General features: G+C 47.6%; 1 protein-coding gene across 1 annotated transcript in view; it reads left to right on the top strand.

Annotated features, from left to right (window-relative positions):
* The window catches only part of SH3RF1 (SH3 domain containing ring finger 1), a 150,117-nt gene extending 134,664 nt beyond the window's left edge, over positions 1 to 15,453 (top strand). The window contains exons 11-12 of the mRNA XM_069493716.1: positions 4,267 to 4,625; positions 13,041 to 15,453. Coding sequence (XP_069349817.1) covers positions 4,267 to 4,625; positions 13,041 to 13,209 — 528 coding nt within the window. The 3' untranslated portion in view covers positions 13,210 to 15,453. The remainder of the gene's footprint in view (positions 1 to 4,266; positions 4,626 to 13,040) is intronic.
* The last annotated feature ends 3,344 nt before the right edge of the window (positions 15,454 to 18,797 follow it).

Below are 18,797 nucleotides of genomic sequence, written 5' to 3'. Positions count from 1 at the left end.
CTTGAGGAGCCAACCACAGGTTTTCTTCAATTAATCAGCTATTTGAGGACCTTTCCTGTTAATCTTGATTTTCTTAAGCAGAGGGTCCTATTCATTCTCTTCTATTCCGAACACTTTTCTTAAAGTCTTTACTGATCATTTTGTTTGCTCAAATGATTTTCCTTCCTCCCAGTTCTTACTTTGCTGTTGGAAACAAGATTGTGTGTTTCACCATTTAACACATTAACTGCCATGTGAGTTGTATTCAACTCATGCTGGTTTTGAGCATGGGGCCTTGTGAGGCATATGTAACTCGCACGTCTCTTTACCTTGGGAGCTACATGGTGCACCGGCAACTCACGCTGCCATGCCGTATCATACGTGTTATGTGACAGGTGGCCCCTGGGCAAAAGCCTGCAGTTAGTTCGTGAAAATTTTATTGTTGATATTCTCATTGTTACAGTCAATATTGACAGTCTAATTGCATACAACTCATGTGCAGAAAACAATAAAAAATAACAAATATTTCATTAAATTAGAAAGGATCATTTTGTTTTCATAGTTTTTATTCTATTTTCATAATAAAACACCGTGGCCCCAAGGAAAAAATTTTTTTTCTAGTGTGGCAGTCACTGTGTTCTTTTCTTAAGGAGAAGCCCACCCTCCGTGTTAAGTGGACTCGCTCACTGTTCCTGCCCCTGCCCTGCCTGGATCTGCATCAGGTCTTGGCCGTGCAGATCCTCACACTGACTTGGCTGGGAGCAGTCTTTGTGACCCACCATCGTTGGGTACCTGCGTCTGCGCTGAGTGCTCCCCTGAGCAGGAGTGCTCCCCTAAGCAGGTGTGCTCCTACAAGTGTTGCCTGTGCTGAGCTCACAGGAGAAGTGTGTGGGCTTGGTTCAAATCCCGCTTGCACCCCTAACTAGCAGTGTGATTTTAGGCAATGAGAATAATAATTGATTCCCATCTCATCAGATTGCTGCCAGGAATAAATATGGAAATTCTTGTAAAAGCATTTAACAAGATTCTTGAACCTGGTGGTGTTGAACCGTGTCTAGAATTCCCCGTGGCCCCTCCCTCCATGCACTTCCTTAAAGCAGCCTTTCCTGACCCCTCTGGCGCAGACGGCATCTCCTGGTTCTTTTCTCTGCCCCCACCCTGCTTTAGTTTTCTGCAGAGCACTTATTGTATAGCTATGTTTGTGTTTCTGCTAGAGAAAGCGAACTATTTATTCACTGCTGTATTCCCAGAGCCTAGCTCATTGTTTATATTAGAACTTTAGCAAATATTTGTTGAACATATGAGTGATTATTATTAGACAATCACATGCATTAATTTATTTAGATTTCTCACCTAAGAATGATGACTCTGATTATTGGGAGCCTGACTGTGTAGATTATTGATGACCCCGGGAAGACCGTCTTTGGTTAATTTCTGTATACATGTGAGGGCAAAGAGAGGAGTAGGGAGGAAGTGTAGAATGTTGTTAATTGTGAGTTGCTCAAATACAGTTCATTTTTGCTTGGGAAGGAGCTCTGCTTGACGTTTTCCATATTGGGCTTATCCTGTTACGCAACTAATAGGAAGGTATTAAGTTGATGTTGAGAAATGATTGTGTATGTAAAAATTATTCCTTTTGGTTATCTGTTGATCATTTTCTGACCCAGATAGTTCTTTTTTTTAATATGTGATGCTGTTTTAAATCATCAAATCTTCTGAAGAAAAAATTATGACTATAAAACATTATTTCATCTGGGAATAATTTCTTGGAAAACTCACGAGATGAATTATTAAAGTTTATGTTAAAAGATATGCCCCTTTTTCATGCATGCTAACATTACATTTTTAAAATTGCTTTACTGAAGTGTAATCTTTATTAATTCATCCATAGTTTTCATTTCTGCTGTTGGATTTTGAAAAACCAAAGGTGCTCTTAAATGATAAGTATCTGATTTTGCAAAATTATCTGTCTCATGTGGCACATTGTTCTGCTAACATAGAAAACATCAGAATAGGAATTCTAGAGGGTGGCGAGGAAAAAAAAACACATTAGAATATGATACTAAAAGCGGAGTTCTTTAAACCGAGGGTGGCGTCTCTCCTGTGTCGGCCCCCCCACCCGCCGCATACCTAATCCTCTGCCTCCTGCTCCATGGGCAGTTGGCATCGGTTGATGGTGATAACACAACCTTAGAAGTCACTAAAGCACGCTGTATTTAATGTCTTTAATCATTTTACATCCACCAAGTCATCTTTCTTCTTAATCACTTTAAAGACTGTTCCCTGTGTGCCATTCAGTTATCTGATATTTTTTTATGAGCGCTCAGAACTGAGCTTTTAAACGATGTCTTTAGCAGTGGCTTGCTGAGATTGTAATTTATCAATGGACTTGATGTTCTCACTGGACCGGTGGGGTTCCAGGGATTAGGATGTGCTTTCTTACCTCGTGGCAGGAGTAGCTGGAAGTTACAGCTGACTGTTACCTTAGAAGCGGAAACTATGGGGCACTATTCTTTGCCAGCTCATTTCTTGGCCCTCCAGACCTCAGGCTCTTGGCAAGGAGCGTGGCAGCAGCCCTGGCAGGAGTCCAGGCCGACCACTTCACTGGCCGTCGTGTGGAAGAAAGGCTGTATTTCCTCTGGATTTGGGGAATCCAGATTAACCTTTTTTATTTCCTTAGCCCTGGCACTAGCTAAATATTTTTTCTTCCTCCTGTTGGTCTCATCCTCTTCCACTATTTTCTTGGTCTCTAAGCCGTAGAGGGCCCTGCACTCGGTGCTGGGTGAGATACAGAGGTCATAGGTGTGGTCGCTGCACTCAAGAAGGGGGTCCAGGTTTGTGAGGGCATTTGTTGGAGCGCACGTAGCAGCCCCTCGGAAAACGGGGCCTCAGTGGGTGAAGCAAACGCCAGTAAGGTCAGCCGAGGCCAGGCCTGGAGGAGAAATGCAGGAGGGTCTTCCTCAGCCTGGCAGCAGGGGGGGGATGGGGCGGATCAGCCGGCTCTGGTCCTCTGTGGCCAGGTCGCACGGCACGGAGGAGAGCTTGGCACCTGTGCCCAGCCCCCCAGCCCCCTTCCCAGTTCAGGCCCAGGGGCTCACACGTGCCGTGAGCAGCTGTAGGCACGTGGCGACTGGTGCGGTTTCCCTGGGACGCCTGCTTATCTGAGAAATGATTGCTTTTGTCTCTTCCCTTTTTCTGCCACACTGTCGCTACTGGAACTGTGGTGTTGTGGATTTAGAGTTACGTCCCCAAGGGGTTTACTGGGTCTGAATGAACTCGTATTCCCAAGAAAAATTCCTCAGTGGGTCCCTCATAATTCTGTTTCCCTGTTAGTGGGCCTTAATAATTCCCATTTGCCTGTCGAGTTTTCTGGAGAGAGAGTTCTCTGGGAAGTGTTTCCATTCAGAGGACTTAATGATACAGTTGATATCTGAGCGAAACAGTGATGATGTCTTTAAGCTCAGTTTGGCTCCTGGGGGTTGGGAGATCTGGTTTCCCTAGCAGAGCAAAGAGAGCAAAGTATCAAAAGAGATAAAACTTGAAGAGATGGCTTCTGCAGAAGGAGATTCCTGGGCGCAACTCTTATTTGTGCATTTGCTTGCAAAAAGACATAAAATTGTTTATGAATATACTGAAGTTTTTTGTTAAAATTTTGTGGAATTATTTTTGGGTTTCTGATCAAGGAGGTTCCAGCACAATAGAAACGGTTTGACTTCCGTTGTTACTGGCATGTTAAATTTAATCGAGGTGGTGACATGTGAGAAGTGGTTTAGCCCTTAACTCCGGCCACCGCCGTGGGCGACACAGCCGAGGCTGAGACCCAGAGAGCGGTGCTGTGAGGCTGGGCTTTCGTCTCGTTGCTCACGGGCAGCCCTGTGTGGTTAGAGACCAGGGGGCACAGTGTCCTGAAATCCAGTCCAGAATCTGAAAGTTCCATTGCGTCCTAAAATGTCTGCTTCTGCTTTCACCAAACCTGAAATGTGAATTGGTGGATCAGTGGGGTTTTTGTTTTACATCCTTTTTATCTTCCTGTCCGACCTCAGCAAAAGAGAGTAATGAACGGTGGAATGTCCAAAACCAACAAAAACGTGCGGGCGGAAAGGGAGAAGGCGTGGTGACAGGTCGCGGTCACACCACCCAGAAATCGCTAGCCGGGTTATGAGTAATCAAATATCAACAGAAATAATTTTAAAAGGTCAAATCAAACATTGAAACTGGAAGGCTCTATAGATTACAGTAGCGATAGTACTGTCCGTCTCCAACTCATATTCTTTTTTTTCTTTCTAGAAAGAGAAAAAGGGTTTGTTGAAGTTGCTCTCTGGCGCCTCCACCAAACGCAAGCCCCGAGTGTCGCCTCCAGCGTCACCCACCCTGGAGATGGAGCTGGGTGGCAGCGAGCTGCCTCTGCAGGGAGCGGCGGGTCCAGAGCTGGCCCTCGGCGGTGGCCACGGCAGGGCCAGCTCCTGCCCCACGGACGGGGACGGCCCGGTGGCAGCGGTGGCCGCAGGAGCGGCCCTGGCGCAGGACGCGTTCCATCGGAAGGCGAGTTCCCTGGACTCGGCCGTGCCCATCGCCCCCCCGCCCCGGCAGGCGTGCTCCTCCCTCGGCCCCGTCGTGGGCGAGCCCAGGCCCGTTGTTTGCGAAAGGTGAGTTCAGTGTCATTCCAGCAGAAAGCTAAAACTGCATGGCGGGCTGTGTGCCGGCGTGTTCATTCTGATATTAAGATATATGTCCACATCCTCCTATATGTTTTTGAACTGAATTTGTAACCACCACCAAGCTCTGACTTTCTTTTCCACTTGCTACAACATCCTGTGTCCTTTTTCCTCCCATTTCTTATGTGGGGGAGGTCCCCCCAGCCGCCTTCTCCTTTATCTTCTTCAGTCAGCCCCTCGGAATTGCATCCAGAGGAAACCTGTCAGTCGCTAGAAACGGGTTCAAATTCGCGTCCTCCTCCTCGCCTCTGCCGTCGTCAGCAGCCGCTCCCTTTTTTGGTCCTTTCCTTTTTTATTAAAGGTTGACATCGTTGCCCGCTGGCTGTGAAGGGCTGGAGCATCTGCCCGCTGAGAGGGGTCCCCTTGTCCCTGAGCCAGAGGGGGGCCGAGTCCCCAGCCGCAGCCCGACTCCCCTCCGGACCCGGCAGGGGCGGGGCCTGTTCTGGCGACTCTGGCCTCGAGCAGGAGCAGTTGTCTGACACAGACACTTGGTGCTCGGCTTGTGTCACGAAGGAAAATATATTTAATAAGACAAATACATACTTGGGTTATAGAAACCGAAAAATGAAACACTGTTACCCAAGAAGACATCATGAAGTACGCTAAGTGGACTATTTTCACATAACATATAAACATATAAATTTGTTTCAAGTAGCATCTGTTTTATTCTATCAGCCTCATTTCCTCTGTACCTGAATTTTTTTTTTTTTTTTTTGAGACAGAGTCTCACTCTGTTGCCCAGGCTAGAGTGAGTGCCGTGGCGTCAGCCTAGCTCACAGCAACCTCAAACTCCTGAGCTCAAGTGATCCTCCTGTCTCAGCCTCCCGAGTAGCTGGGACTACAGGCATGCGCCACCATGCCCGGCTAATTTTTTCTATATATATTTTTTAGCTGTCCATATAATTTCTTTCTATTTTTAGTAGAGGTGGGGTCTCGCTCTTGCTCAGGCTGGTCTCGAACTCCTGAGCTCAAACGATCCGCCCACCTCGGCCTCCCAGAGTGCTAGGATTACAGGCGTGAGCCACCGCGCCTGGCCAGTGTACCTGAATTTTATAAAGAAAGAAGATTTCTCATTTGTGGAGGTATTGCCTTTTTGGTGGCACTTCCTGTGCTGCTGATGTGAAATCTTACTGAAGTATTACACTTCCAAGTGACTTAAACTCACCTGACGTCTGCATTTCAGGTGGCGCCATGTGAACGTCTGTATCCACCAAATCTGAGGCCTTCATTCGTGTGATTTTGGGGCATGCTTTTTACTTAAACTATGAAAAATAGAAAAGAATAAACCTCCAGTAACCTACGTACCCTACATACAAAGTACATGATTCATTATATATTCTTATAGTGAGGTGAAATAATTTTTTGGAGTTTAAGCCTTATAAAGTCTGTTTTGAAATGAGACATCACCCTAAAAAAAGTATTCGCTTTCTACAAATGAAATCGTTCTATCTTTCCTCTCGTCCACTGTGCTCTCGGGAAAGCTCTGAAATTTTGTCCAGAATTCACTTAATCCTCTGCTCTGGGCGTCGGCCTCTGTCCCTCGGTGTTGGGCTGCTCTCCGGGGACGTCCTGCTGCCCTGGAGTCGGTCCAGCTCCTTGTTGTCTTTCTCCTGGTCACAAAGGCTCGCGCTGTCCCTCCAGACATCGATCTGCACTTTCTCCTTCGTGCCCCGAGGGCCCCTCTGCTGCGTTCCCTGTCACCTGTGGTATTTGTGTGACTGCTGTGCGTGACGGTCAGTCTGCCCAGACTCTCCCTGGGCACCGGCCCCGGCACCCTGCCCCCGCCCCCCACGCATTCCTTCTCAGTTGCCAGCTGTCCTTGTCCCTGTGGCTCCTGCATTCCGGCCCCTTCCTCTTGGAGCGGTGTTTCTAGCAGCGGCTCCCGCGGTTCAGATCATCTGAGGGGGTGGAATCGCTGGCGCAGATGGGTGACGACGGTTCGGGGAGCGAGGGGTGCATGGGGCGGGAACGCGGAGGGTTTGATGGCGGGACAGGTAGCCCGGGCACTCCGGGATGCTCTGGCGGGTTTTCTATGCAGCATTCCAGTTTTTACGAGTGGGAAAGGGGTCTTTGGAGAAGATCTCTGCCCAAGCTTATGTTTCCATAATCCATATGTTCGATGGGATATTACACATAATTGCCAGCCGGAGCAGCTTCCCACAGCTCTTTCCTACAGTGGTGGCAGCAGTGTGTATTGAACTTGGATTCATAGATCTGACTGTAAAAACAACAGGAAAAATGTGAGCAAACATACAGAAAAGGTTCTGTTACTCACTGGGAATGAGTTTTTCGGTTAATTAAAAGCTACCAAGTATATATAGTTTAAGGATTACCTGTTTTCCTATTTCAAACATTTCAACACAATGAGAAGTACTTAATGCTAACAATGAAGGAAAGATTAGCTGTCACATCAGTGTGATTCAGGAAGCATTTCAGAATCTTACAGTCCCTCGATTCCCAACACAGATAACAACTCTTGCCCCGGCACATCGCAGAAGCCTGGGGCGCTTTTGGTAGAACTTTTACTGCTAGAATTTCATTGAAATATTTTTCGGTGTGAACTGTTGGGACAGTGTGAGATGTGACTCATCGACAGCCTGTAATGAGAACAAGCCTGCAGGCTCCTCTCCAGCCGTGGCCCTGTCCCGTATTTCCAGAGCAGGAGGAGGTGACCAGGACAGCCGGCATGGCAGTGGAAAGAAGCACCTGGTGGTATAAAGACTCAGCAGCCTCGTAGTAGGGCAGGACGAGCCTTGAAGTGAGCGACGAGTCTGTGTCAGCCCAGAGAATCCTCCGGGGAACAAGAGGATTCTTTGTGTGTGTTAGAGGCTGAAGAAAACAAGCAAGAAATAGCGCTGTATCCTGGAGGCAGAAAATGTATAATTGATGACAGCAGAAATAATAGAACAAATATTTTAGGCTCTATTTTAGAGGGATTGGGAAAAAATGATTAGGCAATTGCAAAGAGAAAGTGGAGATAAAATATTTCAGAAGGGATGGCAAATCAAAGGAAGTATGTGTGACAGGGTCTGTTTGTTTCCTCCTAAAAAAAAAGGGGAGGCTTAGGGATACACAGCAAGTCATCTTTATCCGTGTGTATTTTTTAATTTAGGAATTAAATTGTTAACCTCATCCCTATAAGCCCATCTCCTAAAGTGGAAGAGAACCTGTGATCTTTGGTCAGGGATTAAGCTAGAACACTGGAAACATACAAATTGGATAGAGAGAGATTCACAGAAAGGCTGTCGGGCTTAACCAGCGTGATTAATTTCTTTGAGTCGGTGACAATGAACCCACTGGGCGAAGCCATGGACATAATTCACTTGGACTCGAGCAAGCTGGTTTCGCCAGTGAGACACTGAACTGGACGTGAGGTGGCTGCGGCAGGTGGCAGACGGCAGCACGTGGTCACTCACCCAGGCCAGAGCGAGAACTGGTGCCTCCCAGAGCCACATGGGGGGAGATGAGACACAAGAACATGTGAATGACAGAGAACACCAGAGAGGCCAGAAGAATTAAGGAAATAGAAGATTTATACTAGTAAAAGATCGCAAGTGACCATTCAGATGGAAGCTGGGATACTGTAGCCCAAACCAAGCAGGCTGGCATCAGATGTCAGTGGAACTTCCTTATGTGCCAAGACTGTTCTCGAATTCCACCCTGGTAACCGCCACAAAAGCTGAGGCGGGGTCGCACGGCCGCCGAGAGGCAGAGGCCTGTTCCAGGCCAAGCGTGGGAGGCGGCTGTCCAGCAACCACGGTGCCAGTCAGCTTTGTACGTTTTTTTTCTCTTTTTTTAAAAATCTTTCCATTTTCTTTCATTCATTCGCTCATCTTATTTTTTTAATTGTGGTAAAATATACCTAAAATTTACCATTTTTTCAAGTGTGCAGCTCAGTAGCATCAAGTACATTCACGTTGTTGCGCAGCCATCCCCCACGGCCCATCTCCAGAACGTCCGCCATCCCAAACGGAGCCTGTGTCCACTCAACACCAACTCCTCATCCCTCCCACCAGGCCCGGGGACCTGCCCTTCTGCGTTCTATGAGTGACGGTCCTGGGTACCTCGTAAATGGAACCATACGCTATTTGTCTGTGTGTGTGCACGTGTGTGCATGTATGTGGGGCTTATTTCACTTAGCACAGTGTTTCTAAGGTTCATCCATGTTGTAGCGTGTGTCGGAATTCCATCCCTTTTTAAGGAGCTTAGTACATTTTAACAGATTTACTATACAATTAGGCCTTTTCTTTTTGTCACTTGGCATGCTTATTAAGAATTATTGTATGTGCTGTGCTAAGTGGTACGAGGCATAGAAAGTGAATTTGGCATCGTCTCACCCTTCACGCAGCTTATGGACCAGGAGAATGACCGAGGCAGGGACACAGACCGCAGTAGTACAGTGTAGACTGTGCAAAGTGCTGTAAGAAATATATGTGGAGGCCTCTGGGATTAACAAAGCATGACATTACCTCCAGCCCTGGGGCTGGACATTGCCCAGGGGGAACTGGAGCCAGGCCTTGAGAGGATGGGCAGAGAGATCGTCACGGGAAAGTCCCAGTGGGAGGACCTGTGTGAGCCAGGGTCTGCGCGGGAGAAGTGACGTCCTTGTTCGGGGGACATTTTCTGGCTTGGGGGATTGTTTGGTGTGCTCGAGGTGATACTAGTAGCTGCACCTATAGAGAGAGGTTAAGGCCCAGTCATCGAGGGCTTTGCGCACCAGGCTGAGATTAACCTCACGCACGGCACTGGGAGCTGTTAATGGTGGTGTTTAGCAGTGGGGACCTGCAGATAGAGCTGCCACTTAAGAATATTTTCCCGTGGGTCTGTGTAGACTGGATTGGGGACAGGAAGAGATTGGAGGCAGGAAGGGCAGGCAGATGACTTGACCAGGTGACTGGCAATGAGGTCGTCATCCAGGATGGTGACAGTGACAATGAAGAGGAGTGGATCAGCAGGAGCACAGCGATCGTGGGAGGGCCGTCTTTGACTCCTAAGGTTCCGAGCTTCTCCAAAGCCCTGTGTGCGTAAAGACGAGCACAATCCGAGTGAGGCAGAGGGTGGAGAAGCAGATGCAGGGGCCCCTGCAGCTGTGCCTCACATCTGCCGGCTGGTCTGGAACCATTGGACTTGGCAAAGCCTTTCCGTGCCTGGAATAGTTGGCCAGTTGCGCCAGTATTTGGCCGTTCGCATCTGTATTAGAAATTCCTGTGTGAACCGCCTCACGAGGCTGGAGCCCAGGGTCTGAGCTGGGAGATTGCTGTGTGGAGTCTGTTACTGCCGCACCTGGCAGTCTGCATGTGATCTCGCCTGTGTCACAGTTTCCATTATGCGCACAGGTTCTCATTCCACGCCCCCAGAGGTTTATAAAACTCAGCAGTGAAAATTTGCTCCCACTGGGAACTTGGCAGGAAGATTATGTTCTTAGCCCGGCAGCAGATAGAGCTCAAAAAAATTTTTTTGACAAAATTGGTTTAGTACATTTTATAAAATGCATATATTAATCTAATTCACTTCAAGTTTTTCAAGAACTATTTTTGTTCCATTTCACCTTCAAGGCAGCTCGCCGAGAACCAGTAGGGAATACATCTCATGAGAGAACTACTCTGAATATGTTTTGAGTCACTCGTACATTTTTTTCCCAGAATTGTAAAGCTTTGCTTTAAATTTTAACTTGCCCCAAATGGCAACTACATCATTACTTTTTACACGGATTTTTGGCATGTTGACATCAGACTTGAGAAATCTCATCTAGATCCTTCCTTCAGATAAATCCATGATGAAATTATTTGTCTTGCTTTTAAAGATATCAGAGAAGGGATTGCAAAACCCTAACCGTGTCAAGTCTTATCAGGAAGCTGTTCAGGCTGTGGCCGGAGTTTGTTTCCTGGTTGGAGGTGGCCAGTCCCTGCCCGGCCCCTCCGTCCCCTCCCTGCAATGCCACCACCCTGCCGCCTGCCTGAGCCACATGACCGTAACGGGGGGTAGCATGGTGGGATTGAACTATGTGCCAAACACTGTTTTAAGAGCATGATTCTTACCATGTCACTATGCTACATGTTAAATACTTGTTTAACCCACTGTGGTCCTGTTCTCCAGATGAGGAAGCTGAGACCAAGAGGGCCGAGATAACCAGCCCCAAATTAAACCACTCTGGCTGGCTGTAAAGGCTGAGCCACCCCCAGGCCAGAGCTGCTGCCACACTGCGGGGCCTCCCCCTCATTCCATGCTCGGTGGAACCCGCAGCCTGTGCTCTGAATGTTCGTGTTTGAGTTGGCCGGACCTTCCTTGGAAATGATAAGCCAGCCTGTGTGGTGTGCTTTTCCTTCGGATCTTGGAGTGTAGTTTGGTCCCTGTGCCCAAAGGAGCTCAGGAATCGTCTGGACAGCCACTTAGCCTCGGCAGAGATGCGCTTTTTGTAGTGTAATAATCTGGAACTCTCACTGTGGTCTTTCTTAATATGAGTGGTTCTGGTTTTTGTTGTTGTTTTTTTAAGAGACAAGGTCTCGCTCTGTTGCCCAGGCTGGAGAGCAGTGGCCCGATCGCGGCTCACTGCAGCCTTGAACTCCTCAGCTCACGTGATCCTCCCGCCGCGGCCTCCCTAAGCGCTGGGACCACAGGCTGAGCCGCTGTGCCTGGCCTCATGTGCTGGTTTTTATGGCATGGGGAGAGGTGAAAGGACGAGGCTCTAATGGGTTTCCGAAGTTTTGGGGAATTGTGTAGAACTTGGCTCTCATTTTCAAGCCATAACCTCCCTCACTTTCAGTCAAGGGCAGGTCCTTGGGAGGCTATAAACTCATTTTCTGACTTCGAGAACCAAATGAAAATAGAACTCAGTCACCTTTGTGACTAAATACCCATTACTTAGCGTCACACAGAGAAAGATATGTCGTCGTTTATTAGTAACCTATCGCTGTGCGACAAATTACTCCCAAAACTCAGTGGCTTAAAACAATAGTAAACATTTATTATTTCACAGTGTCTGTGGGTCAAGTCATTGGGGAGCAGCTTAGCTTGGTGACTGTGGCTTAGGGTATTCCTTGAGGTCGCAGTCAGGACGTCGGCCGAGCTGGCGCCTGGCTGGGGCTGGAGGGGCCTCTTCCACGGTGCTGAGTCGCTCACTATGTCGGGGTTTGGGGGTTGGGAGGAGGCTTCAGCGCCCACCATGGTGCTCTCCTCAGAGATGTCACCACACGGCACTGATCTCCCCCGAGTGACTGATCCAAGGGAAAGTGACGTGGAAGCCACACTGCCTTTTAGGACCCAGCCACGGAAATCACACTGTCCTTTTCGTGGTGTTGGTTGGTCACGTGGGTGGTCCCTGTGCGTTGCGGCAGGAGACTGCCCAGGAGTGTGGACGCCAGGGAGTGTGGGCTGCTGGCTGTCTCGGAGGTGGGCTGCCAGACACCATGCTTTTCTCCTTTGGTCGGGAACAGCAAGAGAGGAGTAAAGGAGAGAAGTAATAGAGGAGGATAAAAGGATACGGAACATAGAAACATAACTCTGCCTTTGGAGGAAGAGCATGGGGGCAGCGGGACAAACACCATTAAACTGACAAGGCTTCTGCGGTTCTGAGTGATGCTTTGCCTTTTCCCACTGACCTCTGAGGTGTCTGAGAGCCACACGGAGCAGACACAGATGCCGGCCTGACAGAGATGAGAACGTCGGCCTCGTGCCTGGTGGTGTCGGGTTGAGCTGTGGTCACCGTCCACCCAACACGTCCAGACCGTGGGGCCACCGTCCTCAGGCAGAATTTGGGCACGAAGGGCCGAGGAGGATCCTCAGAATTGCTGCTCACTCGTGTCCAACTCCAGCATAAGGGACAGAGACAGACTTCCAGACTCACCTCCAGCAGGCAGCCCTGACCCCTGACCCCTGACCTCTCTGTGCTAAGAACACAGAGGCAGCAGCTCAGAGAGGGCCGAACCCAGCTGCGTCTCCAGTCTCACCAGCAAATTAGTTCACCCTCTCTTCTGGGAGATGACAGAAATGGTTCCCCTCCTGGAAAACGGAACAAGACTCTCCCTTCCGTGTGGCAAAGACACAAACATGAGGAAGGGGCGGGGATGGTTCCCCCCGTACGGGTCACACAGAGGAACCGGTCTGGGCCGTCAGCAGTGGGCCGACGTGCACAGCCCAGCCCCGTCTTTGTCACGCTGGTCTCTGCTCAGCAGTAAAAAGCTGCATTTTGGGTTGTTTCACAGACGGCTATGAACGGATCCGTGCTGTTTCTGTTCTGTGTATGGCGAAGGCTCGTGCACACCGATAGTGCGTCATTGTTTTTAATCGCCGCTTTGAACAGGCTTAACCAAACCTCTCTCTCTCTCTCTCTCTCTCTCTCTCTCGTAGGCACAGGGTGGTGGTTTCCTATCCTCCCCAGAGCGAGGCGGAACTCGAACTCAAAGAAGGAGACATTGTGTTTGTGCATAAAAAGCGAGAGGATGGCTGGTTCAAAGGCACCTTGCAGCGTAACGGGAAAACCGGCCTCTTCCCAGGAAGCTTTGTGGAAAACATCTGAGGAACCAGCGCGGAGAAGGCTTAGCCGTCACATCACACGACAAAATAGCACAACGCAGTGTAACGGAAAGGGCACATGTGTGGACTAGCAGACGGTCGGGAGCGAGCGGAGGGTCAGCGAGTGACCCGGCCCCGGCACGGTCACACCAGCGAGCGCAGTGGGGAGGGGGTTGTGTGCGTTGGTCGCTGGGACTCTGGCGTGTAAGGTGTGCCTTGTACTGTCTGATTTACTCTACAGAGAAACTTTTTTTTTAAAGATATATAACTAAAATGGACAATTGTTTACAAGGCTTAACTAATTTATTTGCTTTTTTAAACTTGAACTTTTCTTATGATAGATAAATTCTTCAGATTATGATCTTAAGAAATTATTAATTTATGAAATGATAGCTAAGGAGAAGCTGGATTATCTCCTGTTGAGAGCAAGAGGTTCGTTTTGACGTAGACTGCATCTTCCCCGCCCCTGGCCCCCGGCCCCTCACCATTATAGTTTGGGGTTGTGTTTTGCTTCTATAAGACAGAAATGACAGTACTCTGATTTGGTTTCCTTCTTTGGGAAACGGAACGTTCAGCTGAATCAGTATCCTTAAGGGCCTGGGGTAGGGAGACAGAAACTCAAGACGAGAGAAGTTAGTGGCTCCCCATCTTTCTAGTGTGGTCAGGAATCACCCTTAAGACCTAGTCCTCAATTTCATTTTGTGGGTTTTTAGGTTTCCTAGAATGAAATCAGTGAAGTGATTAGGGAAGAATAAAGCACAACCCTTGAAGAAATGTATTCAGAAATGTATCTAGTTTTATAGCAGAAGCAGCTCAATTCATTTGTTGGAAAGTGGAGAAAATTGCAGTTGTACCCACTGTCCGAGAATGACTGTGAACCGTCATTTCCCGTTTTACCCCAAGCCGTGTGCATGCCGGGCCAGTCAGACGTTGTGAGATAGTGGTGGTCTGTGATGCGCTTGTGTAAAGTCAAAGGCTGTCAGAAACACTGTGAACGTTTCCATTCATCCATCGTGACTCTATCCCCACGTCTTGCATGCGCAACCGGATTCCGAGGTCACGTGGACTGTGCATGGTGTGTATATTTCATTGCCGTTTCCTGTGGAGGTGGGTTTGCGCTCGGAATCGACCAAGGCAGGAGGTGTAAAATAAACAGTGTTCTCTTCCCAACTCTGAAGACACTGCCGACTACGGTCTCTTGCGTGCAGGCAGCTGCCCCTCTGGCTAAGGCGTCCCTCAGCCATGACGTGAGTCATGGGTGAAGATGCCCTTTCATGCCCTCCCCTCAGACAGACGGCAGGGACGGGTTTACCCGGGAGGCCACTCCTGTGGCTGTCGTGCAGAAGCTCGGGAGGGTTTGGCACGAGTGACTGTGCCCACACCTTACAATTGTGGCCGGATCCAGCTGCGCCCGTCTTTTTCTATCCGCTCTTTGATGTGTCACTGGCCTCCCCGACCAGTGTCATCGCAGGGCCACGCAGTTGTGGGTCCGGGTAGTCCTGAAAACAGAAGGAGGCAAGACAGCTGGCGGTGAATAAGGTCGTTACCACGGTTTTCTCATGGCCAATCAATAACTAAATAAACCTTTTCTTTTTTTACTTTTAAGAATTAAAACTGAGAAATAGAGACGTGAACTAAAAAGTCTTCTTGCGATGACAAGAGGCTTCATGGTCTTAAAAAGATATGTGGTTGAAAATAAAATCATTCCTAAATTAACCTTTTTTTAAAAAAATAAAACACTGTACATTATGTTCCTGTGTGTTGAATTTTTTTTAAATACTTCGATATTCATGTAATATATAAAAGTTTGGTGAAATGAACTTTAGTTAGGAAAAAAAGCTGGCATCAGCTTTCATCTGTGTAAGTTGACACCAATGTGTCATAATATTCTTTATTTTGGGAAATTAGTGTATTTTATAAAAATTTTAAAAAGTAAAAAGACTACTACAGGTTAAGATAATTTTTTACCTGTCTTTTCTCCATATTTTAAGCTATGTGATTGAAGTACCTCTGTTAATAGTTTCCTGGTATAAAGTTGGCTAAAATTTCATCTGTTAATAGATCATTAGTTAATATAATGTATGGGTTTTCTATTGGTTTTTTGGAGACAGTAGATGGAGATTTTGTAACAAGGGCTTGTTACGCAGTGATACGGTAATGATAAAATTGCAGCTTATCATTCCTTGTCATGTTAATAATTTGAGGACTGGATAAAAGGTTTTGAGATTAAAATTTGATGTTCAACCTTTATGTGTCCCTTGTGTCAGTCCTTCAAATTCTGCTTTTTTTTTTTTTTTTTCCAACCTGGCACACATTTGACCCAATTTTTACTTCATAAAAATTCTATGCATGTGCCTCAAACAGAAGGTGTCTACAAGAATCAGTTTGGAGACTGTGACACATTTTCTCTCTCCAGCTAATAAACCCTATTTGTTCAGTTCTCCAAGAAGCTTGAAGTCTTCTCGAGAGAGTTTGTGGAACGGTCTCACAGGTGCTGTGACACTCCTGCTCCCTTGTCTCCCCTCAGGCTACTAAACTGATCTGGTGAGTGCTGGGGTTGCCTCACGGGGGAGTGGTAGGCCTGTGACCAGCCCTGTGAGAGCCCCCGGTCGGCTGGGGACACAGTCTGGAGACTCACCACGATGTTAGCTTCCACGAAATGAAAGGACCATGTAAGTCGTGTTAAAAAATATTTTCCTGTTAACTTTTGGTTACTGTCAAATTACTTATCAGAATTAAAACTCATGAATTCTAGGTTGCACCGTAGCTTTGCCAAATACTACGTTTGTGATCACCTGGGCAAGCTGATTATTAATAGTTTCCTGCTGTTTCTGCCTTGACTGCCCCCCCCCCCCGGGTGAAGGAGAGGAGGAGATGAAGGATGAAGTCGCTGCTCTGGAAAGTGCTGTTTGACGCGTGGCAGTCCTCGTTCTCTGGTTTCAAACATCTCATCTCGCTTCTTGGAGTCTGGGACACGGTGCCTTTCCAGGTCTAATTGGATTTAGAAGGAACAAATTAAGGTGATGTTTCCAACTGTTAATCCTGTAACTTTCTGTTCCTGTCATAATGGGACATTTTCATACCTCTGGAAGTTCAAGTGAATATTTCAATTCAGAGCTATAAGCAACATTGGAATTCAGGTTTGGAAAGTGCTTTTAATAGGTGTTTGACTAAGTGGAACAACTCTTTGTGTGTATCCATGTGAAATTTTGAGCAGGCATGGGGCCTCACGTCTGTAATCCCAGCACTCTGGGAGGCCAAGGTGGGAGGAGCACTAGAGTCCAGGAGTTTGAGACCAGCCTGGGCAACAGAGTGAGACCCCGTCTCTACAAAAAATAAAAAAATTAGCTGGGTGTGGTGGCGCACACCTGTAGTCCCAGCTATTTGGGAGGCTGAGGCAGGAGAATCGCTTGAGCCCAGGAGTTGGAGGCTGCAGTGAGCTATGATTGCACCACTGCACTCCAGCCTGCCAACAGGGCAAGAGACTATCTCTTATCAAGTAAATATAAAAAAAAAAAAGACAAAATGTGTTTTGAACCAATCAAATTAATGTAGCATCCTATTAAAATTACTCCTTTCTGAGAAAAAGAATTTGCCATCCTACCAAAATAAACGAGGATATTTATAGATTAGCCGATGTCCAGGCTCATCAAAAGGGAGTGGCCCTAACTCCCGTGACTCCAGGCCGTACGGGGGCTTCGTGGGGGGCTTTGCCCGTTAGTGATTATCACCAGAGGCAGGAAGGAGCTACTGGACTGAGCAGTAGCCTGCCAGTGTGAACAGTTTTAAAATATCCTCTCTCTGGTTTACAAATGAACATTTCTTTGGTTTCCTACTAATAACTGTCTGCCATGGCTGTTTCGATTTGCATCTCAGATCTCACCCAGTGTCAGTTCTTACTGGACTGCAGTGATCCGCGCAGTAGCTAAAGGGGCCTAATTTGCCCTTGGTCTTTGAGCCACCATTCAATACTGCTGTCGTAGGGTCAGACTGTCCCAGCCGGTGTGGGTGACCCAGCCACCACCACTCTTGCTCACACCTTAGGTAGAAGTTTGGTTCCAAGAGGTTTTCTGCCTTGGGGTTGAATCGTTCACACTCTGAATCCTTACAGAAGCACTAGAAGAAACCATGAGAGGCTTTGGCATGGGAAGGCCTTCCTAAATGTAATATAACCAAAATCCAGAAACTATATAAAAAAATGTTGATAAATCCAACTACAGGAAAATATTTACATGACAAAATACCATAATCAAGGTCAAAAGCATAACAGAAAACTATTTGTAACTCCCGTAGCAAAGAGATAATTTCCTTTACATATAAAAAGCTTCTACACATAAGAACAAAAACCCAAAAGTAAAACTGACTGAGGATTTGTGAATTGCCTCTCAATAATACATTCGTTTTCCTCTTCTCTCTTATTAACTGATCTCAGGGCAAGGTGCTCAGTTAAGCAGCTCATTTTCCAGTCTCCCCTAACGTTAAGTGCAGCCGTGCTGCTAGCTAAATTCTTGCTGAGATAGAAGCTGAAATGTTAAAGGGGCCTTCTGGCAAAGCTCTTTAGGAGGAGGAAGCACCCCCGCTCCGGCCTGCAGTGCAGGTGGGCGGCAGCTGTCTTGAGTCATTGTTGGATTTTGTGAGACGGTCAGTCAGGTGTGGCCACCAGAGGAGAGGCTCAGGAAAAACAAAGCGTGTTCCACTTGCGGGTCCTAGGGACAGAAGGCACAGTGCACCTTGCAGGGCCATGTGGAAAGGACACCAGGGTGGCCGGGAGGTGGAAGACAGCAGCAAAGGAAAGGCCCGGGCTACTGGGGTGTCCGCAGGGGGGCCCAGCAGAGTGGGGTGAACAGTTGGGGACTGGCCAGTGTGAATAACTTCGCCAGGCTCTGGCTGTAGGGTGGTCCCTAGGTGCCTGGTACCTGGCCTGGGGCGGTTGGGCGGAGGGATGTTGTCTGCTGGGATGTGCAGGCCAGGTGGAGGAGCTGGGACTCCGGGCTGGCTAATTTGCATATCAACGGCATGTTCCCCGCTGGGCCTTTGTTATCTGTAAGAAGTGGCCGGTCCCTGAAGGAGCCTCTCCCCCGTCAGAAAGGTTTTGATTTTTTTTTAATATGTCAAAACATCATAACATACAGAAAATGTTAAAATATTTACAGTACAAGCCACAGGTGACCTATAAAGGTGGGCGACACGTACTGATACAGGGAAGAAGGAAGGAGGAGGCTGAGCCCTGGTAAACTTGCAGCCTTCCTGGCAGCCCGAGCCACGCATGTCCAGACATGACTCGTGTGACCACACACCCTTTGAGCTGAAGCCACCACAGCAGTCCGATCTCTTGCCCACAACCAGACAGTTCATCATAAAAGGAATTCAAACAAACTCAAAGATGTTCCCCCTCATTCCTGATGTAAATGCACATTAACAGCAGTGAAATATGATCTTCACCTGTAAAACTGGGAAACTGAAAAAATTTGAAATCGTGCTGACAAAATGAGAAGCACTCAATATTTTGCTGATGAGAATGTAATTTGATAAAACATAGGGAAAGCAATATAGAAAATATCAAAATTACAAATGCATTTATCCATTCTACTT

This window comes from Eulemur rufifrons, chromosome 18 (genome assembly GCF_041146395.1).
Source record: "Eulemur rufifrons isolate Redbay chromosome 18, OSU_ERuf_1, whole genome shotgun sequence".
Taxonomy (NCBI): Eukaryota; Metazoa; Chordata; class Mammalia; order Primates; family Lemuridae; genus Eulemur; species Eulemur rufifrons.
Note: the sequence above shows the minus strand (reverse complement) of the source record. Positions and strands in the feature narration are given on the sequence as shown.